We start from the raw sequence: 17,353 nt of genomic DNA on the forward strand, positions 1-17,353 counted from the left end.
TTCGCGAGTTTTTAAAAAACTTTTCTTCGCGCGTTTCGATTGAAAATTCATTATCAATTTTAAGATGAATTTTTTTTCGCCACCATAACCTTTTAAGTCTTTTTGTTACTTGAGCTCAACCTTTGCTGAAAAATGCTTCTTATCATCATGTATTTTAATATATGAATGATGATTGATATGGATTAAGACAAATCCGTTGATTGTATTACCTTGAAAATCAAGTAACCGGAGGATTATAAGGTATGAACGGTAAAGTTTGGGAATAGTGCGGATAACTTTTAGCGATTTGAGTTATTTTCGAAATTTTTTCGATCTCATCGATGAGGAATAAGATTTTCTGATATTGAGAGTTTTTTTCAGAATTTTTGTGGTTTCAGATATTGCGTCATTTGTTGAAAATGACGAAATATCGTTGAAACTTCTTCTTAGTTCCGGTCAAAATACATGAACTTTCTTTTGTAATTAATTTTGAATATGGAAATAACACTCAGCATTCATTAATTGACCGATTTTGACCATGGTAATCTTCGATTAAAGTTTGAACATTTGTTCAGAGCTACCTCTGAAAAATATGACAATTTATTTTGACACATTCGAAAATCGAATTTTGATGCTTGATTTGATGCAATATTCAGAAAAGATACCCAATTGAAGCCAAAAGTTGATTAATTTCGTATAATTTCAAGAAATTTAATTGAAAATTAAAGTCACCATAATAGTTTGAAAATTTTATTCCCAAACTTTACCGTACATACCTTATTGTTGTTATTCAATGTTCACCTGAAACTGGTTTAAAAATAAGAAAAGTACCTTAACCTGTTACAAGAATACAAACAATTTAATGATTATCCAACCACCAAAAGCCAGTTATAGTTACTAAAAGATGGTCAAGATTCAAAAAGAGAGAGAGAGAGAGATGAAGATGATGAAATAACCAACTGACCTCCATGTACTGTCCAGTCTATCTTTATCTCTCCCTCTCTCTCTCTCCAGTCTAATATTTTCTTTACTCATCTTTATCTTCATCATCTTTTCCCCCCTTCATACTTATCATCCTCATTCTCTAACAATCTTTTCAATTTTTCTTACTTTTTCCATTCCCGCGCCCACAATTTAACAGGAAAAGGAGCATCATCATCACCAGGTAACAACAAAAAGAACAGTAAATTATAATTAACATTCATCTTGGGTCACTGAGCTATGAGTAAGCTTTATGATGATTAAGATGATGATGATGATAATGATGATAATGATAATGATAAGATGATAATCTCACAATCAGATATATTACACTGGTTACACATCATTTTGGTTAATCTCTTCCCTATTAATCTTATTGTTGCATCAGAAAAGGGTTAATACTTTTGGTCAGTTTTTTGGCGATTTTTTCAAATTTTATCTCTTCCTTTTCCTCTTTTTCATCATCATCATCATCATCATCATCATTATCATTATCATCCCTCTTGCATGTTGATTATTTTATCATCATAAAGAAATAAAAACCATAAAGTGTTTCCATCTCCAGGTAACAAGTGATTACCTTTAGTGTTCACCAAAGGGCTAAGGCCTTAAGTGATTTCTGCTCTAACGATATTAATCACTTGTTTTCTTATTGTTTTATTGTAATTATATTCTCAATGGTAATTATGTTAATTGTTTGGTGATGATTAACGGTATTAAATGGAGATATCGTCATTTATAATTAGCCTGATAATCAAGTTAATCAACTTAATATTCATCGTGATTTCCTGATCACTTTTTACTCTTCTTCTTGTTTTTCATTTCTATTGTCAGTTTGAACAATTAACAATTTATCTTCCTCTCACAATTTAGTTAGATAAATTGTCTAAACAATTAATTAATTGCTGATATTCACAATTAATACTTGCAAGTTGATCAAATAAAAAAAAGTTTCCAATTTAATTTCTTGTTGATTGTTATCAAAATCATTTACCTTTTTTTTGTTCATTGATAAAAATCAACATTGACAATAATTTACAGACTCAACTAACTTAATTGTAGTTATAAAGTTTTGCTTCTTGGTTACCACTTAATTGCAATTAAATTAACTGTCGTAATCAATTTTAATCAAGTTTTGATGATCAGAATCATTTTAATTACAGTCTACATACTTGATCGGATTAATAAATTAACGGTAAGCAAAACAAATTAAACTAGATGACCCACAATTAACTTTAACCTAAATTTTGGGAATGCAATTAAATTACAAACTTGATTAACTCTTTGGTGATTTTAACTGAATTAACTTTACCTGTTGTTCAATTGATTTATTAATCAATCTAATTCTTGGTGATGATTAAAATTTTAAAGCAAAATCATTAACCGTGTTAACGTATTAATGACAATCAATAAATTGATTAAAGAAACTTTTTATTTTTTCTTGTCAATGAATCAAACAGAAAACCTCAATAGGCTGAGATAATGATTGAATTAGTTTCCATTTGTTATTACAATTAATTAAATTGATACCATTGATTAAATGCTACAAAATATAATAATAATAGAGGTTTGATTTATGATGATAAACATTGATTGTTAACTAATTGTTGGAATAACTTCCTGATTGTTGATGATTCCAAGTATTTCAACATTAAAAGTGCTTTTTAGTTGTTCAACAATCTTTAATCATAACAATCAGAATTAATTTTGTTATCATGGGAATATACAGAAAAATGGTTTATACATTTTCTGTTAACAATTAAGTTAATTTCTTACGACCAATTCACCAATTGATTTAATTTCTCAGTTTAAATCAACAAGAAGATGAGAGAAAAAAAAGTTTTTTTTTCTCTCAAAAGTTTTTTTTTATTGAGAGAGACAAAGATGATGATGATGTTGGATGATGATGATGATGATGATGATATGAAGTCCGGTCAGTCACGGGAAACGAATTGAAATGACCCAAATAAATAAGGATGAAACGGTTACCTGATTTTTACCTTTGATTCTCAATGGAAGTTAATTTTAAACTTATATCAACGAAATGGAACCAAATCCTAACAGTGACAATTAAAACAAAAAGATAGAGACAATTAGCCAGCAATTGGCAACATAAACACATAACATTAACACAATTAAGGAGACAATTAAAACTCAGACAGATCCCAATAGTAATTGTAGCAACAATAACAACCGGTAACAATTAAAAACAACTTTACAATTAGCAAATATTAAATATATGAGATGAGTTATTTTCATATTAATCAATAATCAATTCATTGATGATAACAATTAATCATATTGATTATCAATACATTCAGATTAATTTAATAATCATCTTAATATATACTTTTTTAATCAGTGAACAAAAAAAAAGTTTCAATGTGATTAATATTGCGGAAGAAATTGATTAAGTGGTAGTAGCTTAATTGCGTGATTAAAACAGGTAATTTAAATATTTTACAAGTTAATTGTGATAGGATTTAAGGTCTACAATTAAATAATGATTAAACTTTCAATGATACAATACAAGTTTCTTGATGAATAGGATTCCAATGGAAGCGAGAAAAAAAAAGTTAATTGAAAGGTGAAAATTAACCAATAATGATGATTAACAATCAAGGTAGAAAAATTAAATTGTTGATTATAATAATACATAATCAGTAGGTAGTCCTCACCTCTGATCATTTACAGTTACAATCAATCTTAATTTAATATTCATCATTCAAGTTAATCATGATGATTAACTGAAGAGAAAATTTTTTTTTCTTCCAAAATCAAATCAATGCGGTAGTGAATCAATTGAATCAAAGTGAATTAAAATCAACCTGTAATTAACTATTACCTTAATTACTATTATGAACATATTCCCAATGATGATTTAATTTTGCTTCTCCTATTTAATGAAACAATTAACAATCTCAAGGAAAAGATATTGTATTAATTATATGTATTAAAATCTAAATGTCGGTTGTTTAATTGTTACCATTAGAAAAGTTTTCATTTTCTAATAACAATTAAACAGAAACAATTTTTGCTGGTTGATTAAATCAATAGACATTAACAAGGTGTGTATATTTATCATCATTATGATTACATCATTCAAATGATTACAATCAAAGTTATAATGATGCTGATTAATGATTAGTGATTAACATGAATGATATTTAAATTGTTTTCTGGTAAATGGTTATCAACAAAATATCAGCATTTTAATTGTAATTGAAAGGTATGAAATTAAAAATGATTTAGTTTAATGATTTAAGTTTATTTTCAGGATTCCAATGGTCAACTTGGGTTACCTTTTTTTTTTCATGAGGTTCCAAAATTTTGTTTACCTGTTTAAAGTTAACTTTTTTTTTTATTTCTCTCTCTCTCTCTCATCTTGCCTCAGGCAATTTGAACAACATACTGATAACTTATTCCGGAAATAAGATAAACATTATAAATTATTATCATCATCTATGTTTAAATATCATCATAATTGCCCATTGGCTATTATGAGATAAGATCCTTTTGGAACCTTGAAAAAGGTTGAAGGTTGAGGTCAAATTTTGTCCATTTTGTTTTTCATTCTGGTTCCTTGTTTGACCTTTAGATCAGATTGACTTTTTTACCCTTGGCCTTGAGAGTTTTTCATTATACATAATTGATATGAAACGATAATTATTATTATAAATCGATAGTTAATTATGATTGAAGTTTATTGAAAGAAAATATTTTCCACCATCAATGGTCAGTACAAACTGACCATTGGAACAGGTTCCCCAGACAGGGACAGTTAACTTTGACCTCAGGATCGGGAACAACAGGTACAAAGCTTATATGTGTAACGACAACAGGTAACATGAGGTCATTTAGTATATTGATTATTTACTCTAATGGTCACTATTCACAATTAATGATCAATCAATGGGACTTTTTTTGTCTCTCTCTCTCTTCCGGGATCATCATCATGATTATCATCATCTAGAAAAAATTAACTATTGTAACAATTAAATGTGAATTTTGTTTCTTGCACTGATTGATTTGATTTCTATCATTGGAATTTTAATTGTGGTGATAACGGTTAATTCAGGTAAATAAACGTCATTAACAATTTGATGAATCATTAACAAGAATTACCCTTTCAATTGTTAATTAATGATTAACATCACTCTCTACATATAATTAACTTTAATTTTTTTGTGTGTATATTTTGTTTTTCTTGATTAATTTATTCGTGACCATGTTGATAATCACAATTACAATAATACGATTCACGTTTTTGATGCAAACATTGAGAAAGAACCTGATGTGCTACAGAGACACCGAGACTTATTCGAAAGCTCAAATTCCGCACCAACAAAAATAGAACGATTGTTGTAAAGGTCGAGGTCAAAAGTTATAATTTTTCAAATTTTCTTTCTTTTGACTTTTGCTTTTTCGTATCCTTCAAATATTAGTATTGTTTAACAGTTGCATTGTTGTTAAAAATGATTTTAAAAGAAAGAAAGAAGAGAGAGAGAGAGAGAGAGAGAGAGAGAGAGAGAGAGAGAGAGAGAGAGAGAGAGAGAGTGAGAGAGAGAGAGAGAAATAAAGTCGTAAACGTCCACGGAAACGACCGGTCTGCGACATACGATCGTATGAACCAGGAACGCATTCGTAGTTTAGTTAGCAAATGGTGGGCTTAGCCTTATATACGAAGCATATTAGATAAGCTTAAAGGATCATGTTGACTGCCTGCTCCCTTGTTAAAGATTAAGTTGGTTAATTAATTATATTAATCACAAGTGTAGGTTAATCAAGATTCCAGATTCTTAATTGTCACAGGTAATGGAAGATGATGAAAAATGATTGATTAATCAAACAACAAAACTAATTAATTAATAGTGATGATGATGATCATCATGTAAGAAGGAAATAATGAGTGGTAAAGTTTCATAGTAATCGAGATTTTATAATTTGAATGATCATTTATAATAAAATTTTCAAATCTGTAATAGACCTCGACTAGTAAGACACAAATATTAAATTTAGTGGCCAATTCCCGTTACGAACCAGTCCAATCGTCGGCTAATCGTGTAAATTGGTTTAAATTTGGCGCCATCGTTTTCGTCGATTTTTGGCCGCAATCAGGGTAATAAATAAAATTTTTTCATTCTTGACCTTTGGCATAACAATACTGAATGATCTCAGAGGTGTCTCAGAACTTTCCAGTCTATCGGCCCATTGATATAAACTTAATTCTGGATGGCGACTAAGAAAAATCGTTATGAGAGCTCGGACTTGACCTCCATTAGGAACCATTTGGAAAAACAACTAATTTTCAATTAACTTTAATTTAGTACCAAAATGATGCCTGTTAAATTTCTGTTAGAATGAACCTAATTTTGTGCCACAGGTCAAGTCTTCTTGTCGTAATTTCGATTTGAAAATTTATGCCAAACATTATCACTCATACAATAGTTTAAGTAAATTGCTCGTTAATTGTAACGGTGATTGTTTTAATATCAGAATCAATTGTTGACCATTTTTCTGTGGTGTTGATTAAAATCAACGAATTGCTATCAACGTGATCAACTAGATTCTTAATTGTTTTCTTTAATATTTGTTTCTTTCTGAAATTTAGTTTCAAACATGGAAATTCAATCGATACCCAATCAATAACAATTGAATTGGTAATGGAAGAAGATGAGAAATGATCAATTAATCAAACAGAACACTAATTAATTGTGATGATGATCATCATGTAGGAAGCAGTTGGAGAAAATTAATCGTTAATTGTAACGGTAATTGTTATATCAGAATCAATTGTTATACTTTTTGTTATTATGATTAAAAAGATAATCAAAATCTTTTGCTCTTTGTTAATCTCTGGTGTTAAATTGTAATCATCTTAATCGTGCCAATCCCTTTAATTGTTGTTAATCAACAACAGCAAATATCATCTTCTTAATCATTAGGATGATTATTTTTTATTATTATCTTGTGAAAGGTCAATCGTGATTGCCCTTAGGTCAATATTGAGTCTACCTACATCAGATTGATTGTTAACAATTGTTGATTGTTGTTTACTGATGATTTAGTTTGTCTAAATCATGGTGAATATTTTTAATAATAGTAGTAAATCAACAGCAATCAATTTAATTTGGGTAACAATCAAGTGGAAATGTTTAAATTTAGTAAATCATCAAGTGTTAATTTTCAATTTTCTACTCATCAACTTTTACAAACACAATCAAAACTTTTAACAAGACAACAAACAATTAACTGGATCAGATTAAGGAAGCAAATAAGATTAACTTGATTATTATTTATGGTTGCAAATTGATTAACAATTTGATTAATCAAATTAAATACACTTATCGGTTGTATTACATTTAATTGTTACCCTTTTATGTTTTTCCACTTAATTGGTGATAACAATCAAAATAAATTGTTTAATACTTTTTAATTGTTACTTGTTGATGAATATCTGTTAATTGTTGAACTTTTTTCTGCTAATTAATTGTAATTAATTAATCAACAAAAAGAAAGCGGAAAATTAAAATAAACAACTTTGTGTAGGAAACAAAGCAAAAAACAATCAAATCAAATCAAATCAAAATCTACAATTAGTTAATCACTATGATTAAGCCTTTATAATAATTATTGTAATCTTATTAATATGATGATGATTAAGATGATTATTAATTGTAATTTTTTGCCAACTGTTGCCTACTTATCACAATTAGTTAATTGTAAGACATGAAAAAAAACAATAATCAGAGTAAATTTTACAATTGGAAGGTAACAATTAAAGGCTTCCGGTAATGATTAACAAATTGTCAGCAATATACACAAGTAGTTATCAAAGTCCTGTCAAAAATGATTACAATTAACTCAAGTATTGAATGAAAAAAAAATAATCAAAAAATTTCAATTTACGAGCAAAAAAATACGATGAAATTAAATCAATTGATTGATTTGATTGGTCATTAATCAACTGGTCAGTTGATGATTATAAGCTGATAACAATCAACAATGTAAACCATTGTTATCCAAATGGTCAGTTTTGATATTATTTGTCAACTGATTAGTTGATTAGTTGATTAAATCGACAACATCATTAACCGGAACAATTTTTTTCTCCACTTTTTCTGTATATCGGCTTTTAGATTAATTTAATTGCGATTCTTTTTCCAATCTCAGGTCAGAACTTTTTTTCTTTCTCGCCGTTCGTGATTGAAGTTATTGTTTCGATTACTTTTTTTAGGATAAAGTCCAAAGAAAAAGGTATTGTCCTTTTTTTACCTGTTACCTTTATCATCTTTGAAAAAAAAAGAGATGATGATGAAGAAGATGATAAAAAAAGGATTGTCCTAATTGTAATGTTATCCAATGAAGCATCATTATTAGATCGGAAATCCGATCGGAACCAAATAATGAGAGAGAGAGAGAAAAAAAAAGATGAAAGAAAAAAGCTCATCAGGTAAGTTTACAGGTAAAAGAAAAAAAAAGTAACAACATGATTCGAAAGAGAAAGTTTAAAAATAGAGAAAGAAAAGAAAGAGAAAAGAAACATAGAATTGACGAGAAGATGGATGATCCTAATCACGACAAAGATGATTATTGGAAGATGGAAGATAAAAGAAAGAGAAGATAAGATGATAAAGAAAGGGTGGGGAGTAGAACTGTTAGTTCGAGTGATGAAAAAGAAGCGAGAAAAAAATTCGTAACGAATGCAAATTCGTTACCTTTCGTTAGTACTTCGTTCGTTCCGACTTTAGGTTCGTTTCGAGGGGGTTGGTTGGGTTCGTTTACTTTCAAATGTACAAACATTAACGTTGATTGTTGTCTGTTGATTATTATCATTTGATTATAATTAATTGTTGGTTGGTGTTTATTTAAAAGGTTTAAACAAATCAATCCAACTATTCAATTGTTGTTTAACTTTCAAAATGTTAACATTACCCTCGGTTAAATTGTTCAAAATACTTTCACTTAATTTGGTGATCCTTTTACTGTTAACAATTAATAAATCAAATGTTAATGGAAAAGTGTTAACTCAAGTAGAGAAACATCATCATCATGATCATCAACATAGACATCATCATCATCGTCAGTCATCAAATGATCAACAACAATCAAGATCATCATCATCACCATCAACTCCATCACCATCAACAACAATAACAACAACAGAATCAACAACGACAACAATTAAACCAAATTTCTATGTAGGTATTGGACCTTGGATTAAGCATGAAGAAATTACATCAACCACAACTGAATCAACACCGATAACAATAAAAAAAAGAGTTAACAATCAACTTAAATCATCTTCAAGTCAAGAATCAATTTTAATTCGTTCTAACCAACCAACCAGTCAATCCAATCCAACAGTTAATCATCATCATAACAATAAAATTAAATCATCAACCTCTTCATCAGTTGAATATGGTTTCAATGATCAAGATTATCCTTATATCATTGGTAAATCAGGTAAACATAATTCTGTCTCTCCATCTTCATCCTCATCCTCATCCTCCTCCTCAAATGATTATCATGGTGACTTTTATGATGATAAATCACCATCATCCTCATCCTCATCATCATCCTCATCACCATCACCATCAAGCTTAGTATCAGAATATTCATCAACTTCACCAAGTTATTCGAAGATGATTTCGAGAAAAGTTCTTAAATGTCGAACAGCTGATGGACGATCATTAACCGATGACCAATGTAAACAAAAATTAGCCCAAAAAAGGTCACTTTCCACTTCATCTTCGAGACTTGATTATCTTAAACAACCAATTTACAAATCCAACAATAAACAGAAAAAGAGTAACAATAATGATAATTATAATTATAATCATGGTGCTTCTGTTAATCACAATCAAGGTAATTCAGATGAAGGTGAACCTCGAATGTCCGGAAAGTTGGGAAAAGATGAAGATTCTAATAGTGGTCGATATGAGGATGAATTTGAGGCTAAAGAAGATGAAAAATGGACTCAAGGAGTGAGAGAATGGGATAGAGATGAGTCTCCTCTTTTAACTACAGAACGACCAATGTTTGGTGCTCGATCAGGAAGATCATCTTCATCTAATCCATCATCATCTTTATCTTCATCAACAACACCCAAGGGATCATCAGATGATGATAATGATTCACCCCATGAATCTGGTGATTTTGGAATCAAATATTTCAATGATAAATCAAATAACAAAGATGAAGATAAATACTATTCAGCTCGAGGTAAGATGAAATTTCAATCAATTAAATTTAACTCACTCACTGAGATCGGTTATAATTAACACTGATTAAAATACTTGATGAATGATTAACAAACAATCAAGCTCTCCGATCGCAAAAGAAACGATAAATCTGATTTTTTATCAACCAAAATCATTCAGTTGATTGTAATTTAGTTATTTTTTCAGAATTAATTAGCTTAATTGTAACAATCTGATAATTTGTTTTAATTCATTGAAACGGTTTAAAATCATTTATTTATTTTAAGTAATCACAATCACCAAGTAATCAGGTAACAATCAAGGTTTATGTGATTAAAAACTGATACAATTTAAGGTTCATCGTTTCATATTATTCAGTTGCGATTGTAACGGTAATTAATTTTAATTAAAACTCATTTTTGGTCTCAATTAACTTTGAAAATTGTTACAATTAGAGGTTTTAATTAGTGATAGATAATTTAACCTACTTTAAATGCTCACAATTAAGAGTTGATTTTTTTTTGTCTTCTTCTTAATTTAGATTATAATTTCCGAGAGACTGGTCCAATGAAAAAATCAGCTAATTCCTATGGATCATCACCTTCAGCTTATTCATCATCACGATCGTCATCATCTCGATCTCGATCATCATCACCGCCTTCATCTTCATCTTCAGGCTCAGGTCCATCATCTGAAGCTAATTATGATGATTATGCTGATGGATCGTCGTCTTCATCGTCATCAGGAGGTTCTGAAAGTTCATCACCCAATGATTCAGATGAACCATCATCATCTTCATACAATTCAGATGAGCCAAGTTACTCTAAAAGCTCAGATGAAAATGAGAAACAATCAACTAAATCATCAGATGAGCCAAGTTACAATTATAGAGGAAGTGATGATTATCTGTCATCTAAATCATCCTCATCATCACCTCCTCCTAAAACTAATAACGATGACAATGAATCAACTAATTACTACAAACCAAGTCAAGGATACGATGATTATACTGAAGGTCAAACCAACAGCGGCAGCAGTGGCAGCGGAAGCGGCAGTGGTGGTGATAATGGTGATAATGGTAACACCGATAGTCAAGATGATGAAGGTAAACAAAGTGAATCTGATGGTGAATCTGATAGAGAGACAGGTAAATATAAGGAAGAAGATATTAAATATAAAGAGAAACCAAGAAAAAACAAAGGTAAATCATCTTTATCATCATCATCATCATCATCATCATCCCCAACAAAACCACCTTCAGGCTCACCACCAAAATCATACCGAAAGAAACAAGATACATACAAACCCGATGAAAGTTATGATGAAAATGATGATGATTCAGGATCACCTGGTCCAGCTGATTACAATAATAATTACGGTAAAAGTGATTATGAAAAATCTGATGAGCCTAAAAGTAACTACGATGATCAGGACGATAAACCAGAGACCAAAAGTCGTTCCAACGAAGAGGAAGAGTTTGATGCCGCTTTTAAGGAACCACTGACCGGTAGTAATATTAATTTCCATCAACAAGAATCAAGAGCAATCAGCAATTTCGCCAACAATAAACAAAACAAATCAACAACAGCAATTATTCAATCAACGAGATTGATTAAACCTAAATCAGCATCAGCATCATCATCACAATCAACACCTTCACCTAACCTGATGACCACAACTCCACCTACGAAACCAATTAAACTGACCAACTCGAGAAATTTCATCAAACCCAAAAACGGAGCCAAATCAGTGGTCAGTGCAAGTATATTAGTTAACTAATAGTTGATTGTGTAAATATAAGAAACCAAACAATTAACTAAATTGTAATATAAACTATCAATATTTCAACAGTAGTTATGATATTTTTTTTTGCTCTTTGTATCTTTTTTGTAAATCAATGAAAAAAAAATCACCAAAATAATTAAAAATTTATTTATATGAATGATTGACAATTTAATTGATAATCTTTTCTACCAATTGATTTGACTGGCATAATCATTTAAATCACAGTGACTAATCAAATAGTTTAAGTAATTGGTTGACAATTAAATGGTTAACCTGATAACCTTGGTTATTACAGTGAATACACCAGGAGAGATAAATATTAATACATATTAGAGGGACAGGGTAACTCTTTGATTGAGTTTAAATTGTTTACTTGATTAACTAATTCCCTGCGATTGTTAAAAGCTTAAAAATCAACATGATGATTACCCGGGAGGTAATTAAATCACGATTCATGATCAACAGATTAATCTCATTGAATTATAATCTCATTGGGTCTTTGTACTTGTTATTACTTAACTTTTCATTTCATTATCTTTAAGTTAATCACCATTGGATTAGAATTAATTGTTTACAATCAACTTTCACTAATATTTTTTAGAAAGTTTCATGTTCATCTGTATGATAATTAACTTTAAGCTAATTAGTAAATTTGGTTTCCAATTAACAATCAAAACAATTTGTCAAGAGGTAGAAACTTTTTTCCAAGTATTAAACAAAATTTTCACGATTATTTCATTTGGAAAAGTTGATTATCTTTAAATTATTCACAATTAGTGGTCAACAATTAAGCATTAACATGAAATCCTGTTGATTGTAATGTACAATTGGTTAATAATAACTAGAGATTCATCAGATTGTAAAACTAATCATTGAGCATCATTATGATCGTAATCATCATTTCTAATCATAATCAAGTTAATTGCTAATCAATGACATTTTCTTATAATGATTGGCTAGACTTTAATATCATTAATCAAATTGTTACTTAAACAATCAACTAATGATGATGATGTTAAGACAATTTAATGATTTAAATTGCTGCTCATCATTGGTTAGATTGATGAAAAGCACTAACTAATTGTCGGTTAATTGTCAGGGTTAAATTAGTTTATTATTTTTGGGCAACTACTTCAAGTGAACAGTTAATTGATCATGATTAACCTTTAATCTCTGGTTACAATCAAAATCAAAGGGTAAATTGTTTTGAAAGTTTTTCTTTTTCTATTAATAAAGTTTTTTTTTAACTGTTCACAATCAGGATCAAAATCTAATCTGATTGTTGTCAAAATGAAAGTAATTAAAATGTAATAATAAAACAAATTGACACACAAAATGAATCATAAACAAGTTTGTTATAAGTGGAGAGCTGAAAAGTTAATCACTTTTTGATTATATTGATTGTAATCATCACAATTAAGTGTATATGTGTGTGTGTGTGAGTTTATCATTTGGTGATTGTTTCAATTGATTATTAATTATTTGGGTTTGAAAGAAATTAACTTAAAATTAACTATCAAATGATTGATGAGAATATAAATGATTTGATTATTACTTCATTTGTTTTAACTGTTACCATATTTAATTAGAGTAAATTGTTGTAGTTGAAAGTTAAATTCAAACCAAGGAAATCAACGGCAACAATTAACAATCAATTAATTTGATTAAATGTTTGTTTCCGATCGGGAAACAGCAAAGATTAGTATTCAAGCCAATTGATTAGCAGAAATTGATTGTAAGTTTGTTACAATTTAAGTAACCAAATTGTTGGAATCAAGTTGAAAGCGGGAATTTGGTTAATCAATTGTTCAGGTTTTATAAAAAAAAACAAACTGATCAACAATCAATTTGATGAATAAGGATTGACAGTAGTAATAGTAATTTAGTGGAAGGGAAGTTAATTGCTTGTAGTATTACAATTGATAATTATATGTAAAAATGTTTCTTCTCACTTAATTGTTGATATAATTTACCTTTGGTTTTTGGTTGATTATTGGAACCGGAAAGTGAGGGTTTATAAGGAAGAGGAAAATAAATTATCATTATTATCCCTCACAGCCTAACCTTTTACCCTTGAGGGGTGATAGTTGATTGTTGATATAATCAATGGTTAATTGTTGATCATTATTATCCTTAACTTAGACAAGAACAATTATCATTGAGAAGCCCCAAGAATTTAGGTGTAATGATTGAAGTAGAAAGATGATTAACCATGATGATGATGATGAAGATAATGATAGAATTGAAATGATGATGAGAAAAGACAAAAAGTGTTTGTCAAAACAATCAACTAATTGTGGTGGTGATGCCAATCAGATGAATAGTAATTTTTTGATTCCATGATGATTCCCAATCATTAGCGATTATTATTATTAGGAGCGTATTATTAAAATTGATTAATACAAATCATCATCTTAAAGGTGGGAAATTTTGTTCTCTTTCAAAAAATAAGAGATGACAAGATTATCCCTTCTGATGCTATCCCATGGATATGAATATGAAAGTGAACATGGAATTGAATTAAAAAATGAACAGATTATTAAGTTAAGGTCAATCAACTGGAGGGTTTGGCAGGTAGTTGAGAATTTATCTCTTTAGTTATCTTACCTTTTTCTTTAAATTCTGAAAGATTAATGATATGTTCCAAGTTATTCTGAAACAATATCATTATCTTTCATGATGATTTTTCACCAGAGTTGTTTTCGTAAGTACAATCATCATCTCCATTTCCATCATCATGCTTTCAATAACTTGAAAGGGTAACTGATCATGTTGATGATTTTCTGTTGGATAATATAATCAATTTATTACCAATGGTGAATTATGATGAGTGAGTTAACTTTTACAATTAGAAGTAATCAATTAGAATTAGAAAGATTGATTTACTTTGGTAAGAGAATACGATTTAGAGAAGATGAAAGTTTGGTGATTAGTTTTCTTTTACCGAAAATAATAAGATTATCTTAGCATTGGAAAACTTTTCTATCCAAAGGACACACTGCAAAAAAATTAGACTTTTTAGTTAAGAGTTGAGACTTTGTGTATTTGTAGGGCCAAAAATATAAAGTCTAAATATGTTTATCTTTATCCGATCTGATCAGTAGTTTTCGAGAAAATCAAGTTCGAAGTTGAAACTTCAGGTCGCTTTTTTAGAAATGATAAGATAATGAGATTTTTATTCTATTTTATTTTATTTATTTTACTGAAAACTTTTCATGACCTTGCAGAAAATCAGATTTGTTTTGGTGAAAAATATCCAAAGTGCTCCGGCCATAGTTCCGTTGTATTTAACTAAATGGACCGTGATTAGTCCCTAGTGATCTGAGAGAATGATCTGAAACTTAATCTGAGTCTATTCTAGTATGGGTTAACGTAGTGAATCAAGCACTTTTTCCATTTGATCAACAGTTTTACCGGAATGAGAGAGTGGCCTTTGATCTTCGAGGGCTAATATCTCCAAAACTACAATACTACGAGATGTCTTAATAAGTCAAATCATCGTCAACCACATTTCCTGCCTCTTCTTTAGCAGCTTTATCGAAATAGCATAGATCGATCTCAAAACCCTCGTCTTTTTGTTTCCCGCGACATGCCTGTAAAGATTGAAAAGAAAAGACATTGAGTGATCATTGATATTACAATAAGTTCATCTCCAGTGTCGTATCGCAATACATACTGAAACAATTCAATGTTCATAAAAAATGAGGAGCTTGAATCTTTTCTTCGAAAAACTTAAATAATCGATCAATAACTTTACCTGAATAAAGAGCAATTTTGGCTTCCCTGCCAATGATGGATAACTTTTCGCGTTGAGATATTCAAAGAATAATTTAGAATCATAAGGCCCATCTTTAGCATGTAATTGTTCCGGATTTCCGTGCGTGGAAATGCACAAAACCAAACAATCAGTATTTTTATGTTTGCGACGAGACACTGTAAAATAGCATAAAAAGATTTTACAAAGCGTTAGATTAATGGTCGATTGTCGAGAAAATGATACATTTAAAATTTCTTTTTCACTTACGCTTGATTAGAGTGGTTTCGATTTGATCTTTCTTAAAGTCTCTATGAACAGCCACATCAAACCTAAGACTACTAAAACAAATTTTTAACAATTTAACATCTTCCTCGGTTCCTGTCCTGTTCGTTCACTTATACGAGGATTATCAAAAGTCTTGTGAGCGAAAATTACACATCTACCTCTTTTTTCATAGCCGTTATAATAATCAGGACCATCGTGTACAGTCGGTGATTTTGAGGGACGAGAACTAGTTTAAGAAATCGAAGAAAGAATTCGAAATGAATAAAGATTGAAAACTTAATAAATGTAGATCATAACTGAACAAATAAAGAAACTTACGATGTTCCTGGTCGATTCACTTTAATAGATCAGGGGGTCGGTTGAATTTTATTATTCAGTGAACTTGTGGCACTATCGAGAATATCCGAGATTTGGAAATGAGATGAATAATTTGTACACCGAGAAAAACTCAAGAAAAAAAATGATCACAGACACTGAGAAGAGGAAGAAAAAGCACGATTCATATTTGATAAATTTCACCTTGAAAGTCCAAAAACAATTTTGAATAGAAAAACTTTGATTGTAAAAACACAAGCAAAAAGGTATCTTTGCGGATTGAAGGAAGAAAATATTATGTTTGACCTTTGACATATACAGACACTTTACTTTTGTTTTTTTCTCAGCTTAACCCAAACCCAAAGTCAAAGCAATAAAAAAAGTTTTTTGAGCTTTTTATTGCTCTGTAGCTTTGGCAATGGTTCTAACAAAAACTACTCTCATGCCATTATTTTGCATTTAGCCGATCTAATAATTTTTTTTATTAGATCACAGGTGAAATGAAAGAGTAATTGGTTTGAAAATTTCTGGAGCTATTGACGAAGGGGCAATTGACAAAGTCGTAAAACCTTGAAAATATATCTAAAGTATAATTGCGAATATTGTTTGAACATAAAGAATTAAGATAAATGTTATTTTTATAATATCGTAGATAAACAAAACCAGAAAGTTACATTACTGTTACTTTAAAACTCAAATGCAAAGAATTCATTCGACGAAAGACAAAAGGAAAATAAATAAGTGCACATTACGCGATAAATGTAAATTCCAGGAGCACTTCTAATAATGAAGTGATCCAACATGTTGCTGTGACATTATTCAGGTCAGTTTGCTTTTACTGTGAGAATCCAACTAGAATAAAACCTTATGGTAATATACTCAGACATTTCAAACAAGAACATCCGAATATTTAATTTGTATAAACTTTATCAGAGATTAATATTAACCTGATTCAACTTGTTTATTATTATTAGAGAATTGGATTGGTCGTAATTTTTATCATAAAAAAATTCGCAAATTTTTATCTTGAGATTTGATTGAATTGAGG

The 17,353-nt window shown here is 29.6% G+C and overlaps 2 protein-coding genes and 1 long non-coding RNA gene across 4 annotated transcripts; 2 read left to right on the top strand and 1 right to left on the bottom strand.

The window, feature by feature from the left end:
* The first annotated feature begins 5,710 nt into the window (after positions 1-5,710).
* Positions 5,711-6,813, top strand: LOC128395318 (uncharacterized). The gene is made up of 2 exons (XR_008326590.1): positions 5,711-5,772; positions 6,572-6,813. It is a non-coding gene; the product is annotated as an uncharacterized LOC128395318 (long non-coding RNA).
* Positions 6,814-8,667: 1,854 nt separating this feature from the next.
* Positions 8,668-12,144, top strand: LOC128395381 (uncharacterized). 2 transcript variants are annotated; one of them, XM_053355800.1, is made up of 4 exons: positions 8,668-9,426; positions 9,829-10,185; positions 10,705-11,310; positions 11,425-12,144. In XM_053355800.1, exons 1-4 carry the CDS (start codon positions 8,883-8,885, stop codon positions 11,940-11,942), a joined length of 2,025 nt encoding a protein of 674 aa, XP_053211775.1. In that variant the 5' UTR covers positions 8,668-8,882; the 3' UTR covers positions 11,943-12,144. The 2 variants fall into 2 exon arrangements, with proteins under 2 accessions (XP_053211775.1, XP_053211774.1); XM_053355799.1 differs by having other exon boundaries at positions 8,671-9,426; positions 10,705-12,144.
* Positions 12,145-15,271: 3,127 nt separating this feature from the next.
* On the bottom strand, positions 15,272-17,192 carry LOC128395061 (caspase-1-like). The gene is made up of 5 exons (XM_053355442.1): positions 17,170-17,192; positions 16,070-16,216; positions 15,973-16,013; positions 15,706-15,881; positions 15,272-15,541 (listed from the first exon to the last, which is right to left on the bottom strand). The coding sequence occupies exons 1-5, from the start codon at positions 17,190-17,192 to the stop codon at positions 15,431-15,433; spliced, it is 498 nt and encodes a 165-aa protein (XP_053211417.1). The 3' UTR covers positions 15,272-15,430.
* Between the last annotated feature and the right edge of the window lie 161 nt (positions 17,193-17,353).

The sequence above is a fragment of the Panonychus citri genome, unplaced genomic scaffold (assembly GCF_014898815.1).
Source record: "Panonychus citri isolate SS breed McGregor unplaced genomic scaffold, ASM1489881v1 Contig00141, whole genome shotgun sequence".
Classification (NCBI taxonomy): Eukaryota; Metazoa; Arthropoda; class Arachnida; order Trombidiformes; family Tetranychidae; genus Panonychus; species Panonychus citri.

Coding starts and splice junctions, on each gene's coding strand:
- LOC128395381 (XM_053355799.1), top strand. CDS start 8,883: ATGTTAACATTACCCTCGGTTAAATTGTTCAAAATACTTTCACTTAAT. Junction 9,427..9,828: donor TTATATCATTGGTAAATCAG/GTAAACATAATT, acceptor ATCACAATCAAG/GTAATTCAGATGAAGGTGAA. Junction 10,186..10,704: donor TAAATACTATTCAGCTCGAG/GTAAGATGAAAT, acceptor TTCTTAATTTAG/ATTATAATTTCCGAGAGACT.
- LOC128395061 (XM_053355442.1), bottom strand. CDS start 17,192: ATGTCTGAGTATATTACCATAAG. Junction 16,217..17,169: donor TCTGAGTATATTACCATAAG/GTTTTATTCTAG, acceptor TTCTTAAACTAG/TTCTCGTCCCTCAAAATCAC. Junction 16,014..16,069: donor GGACAGGAACCGAGGAAGAT/GTTAAATTGTTA, acceptor GGCTGTTCATAG/AGACTTTAAGAAAGATCAAA.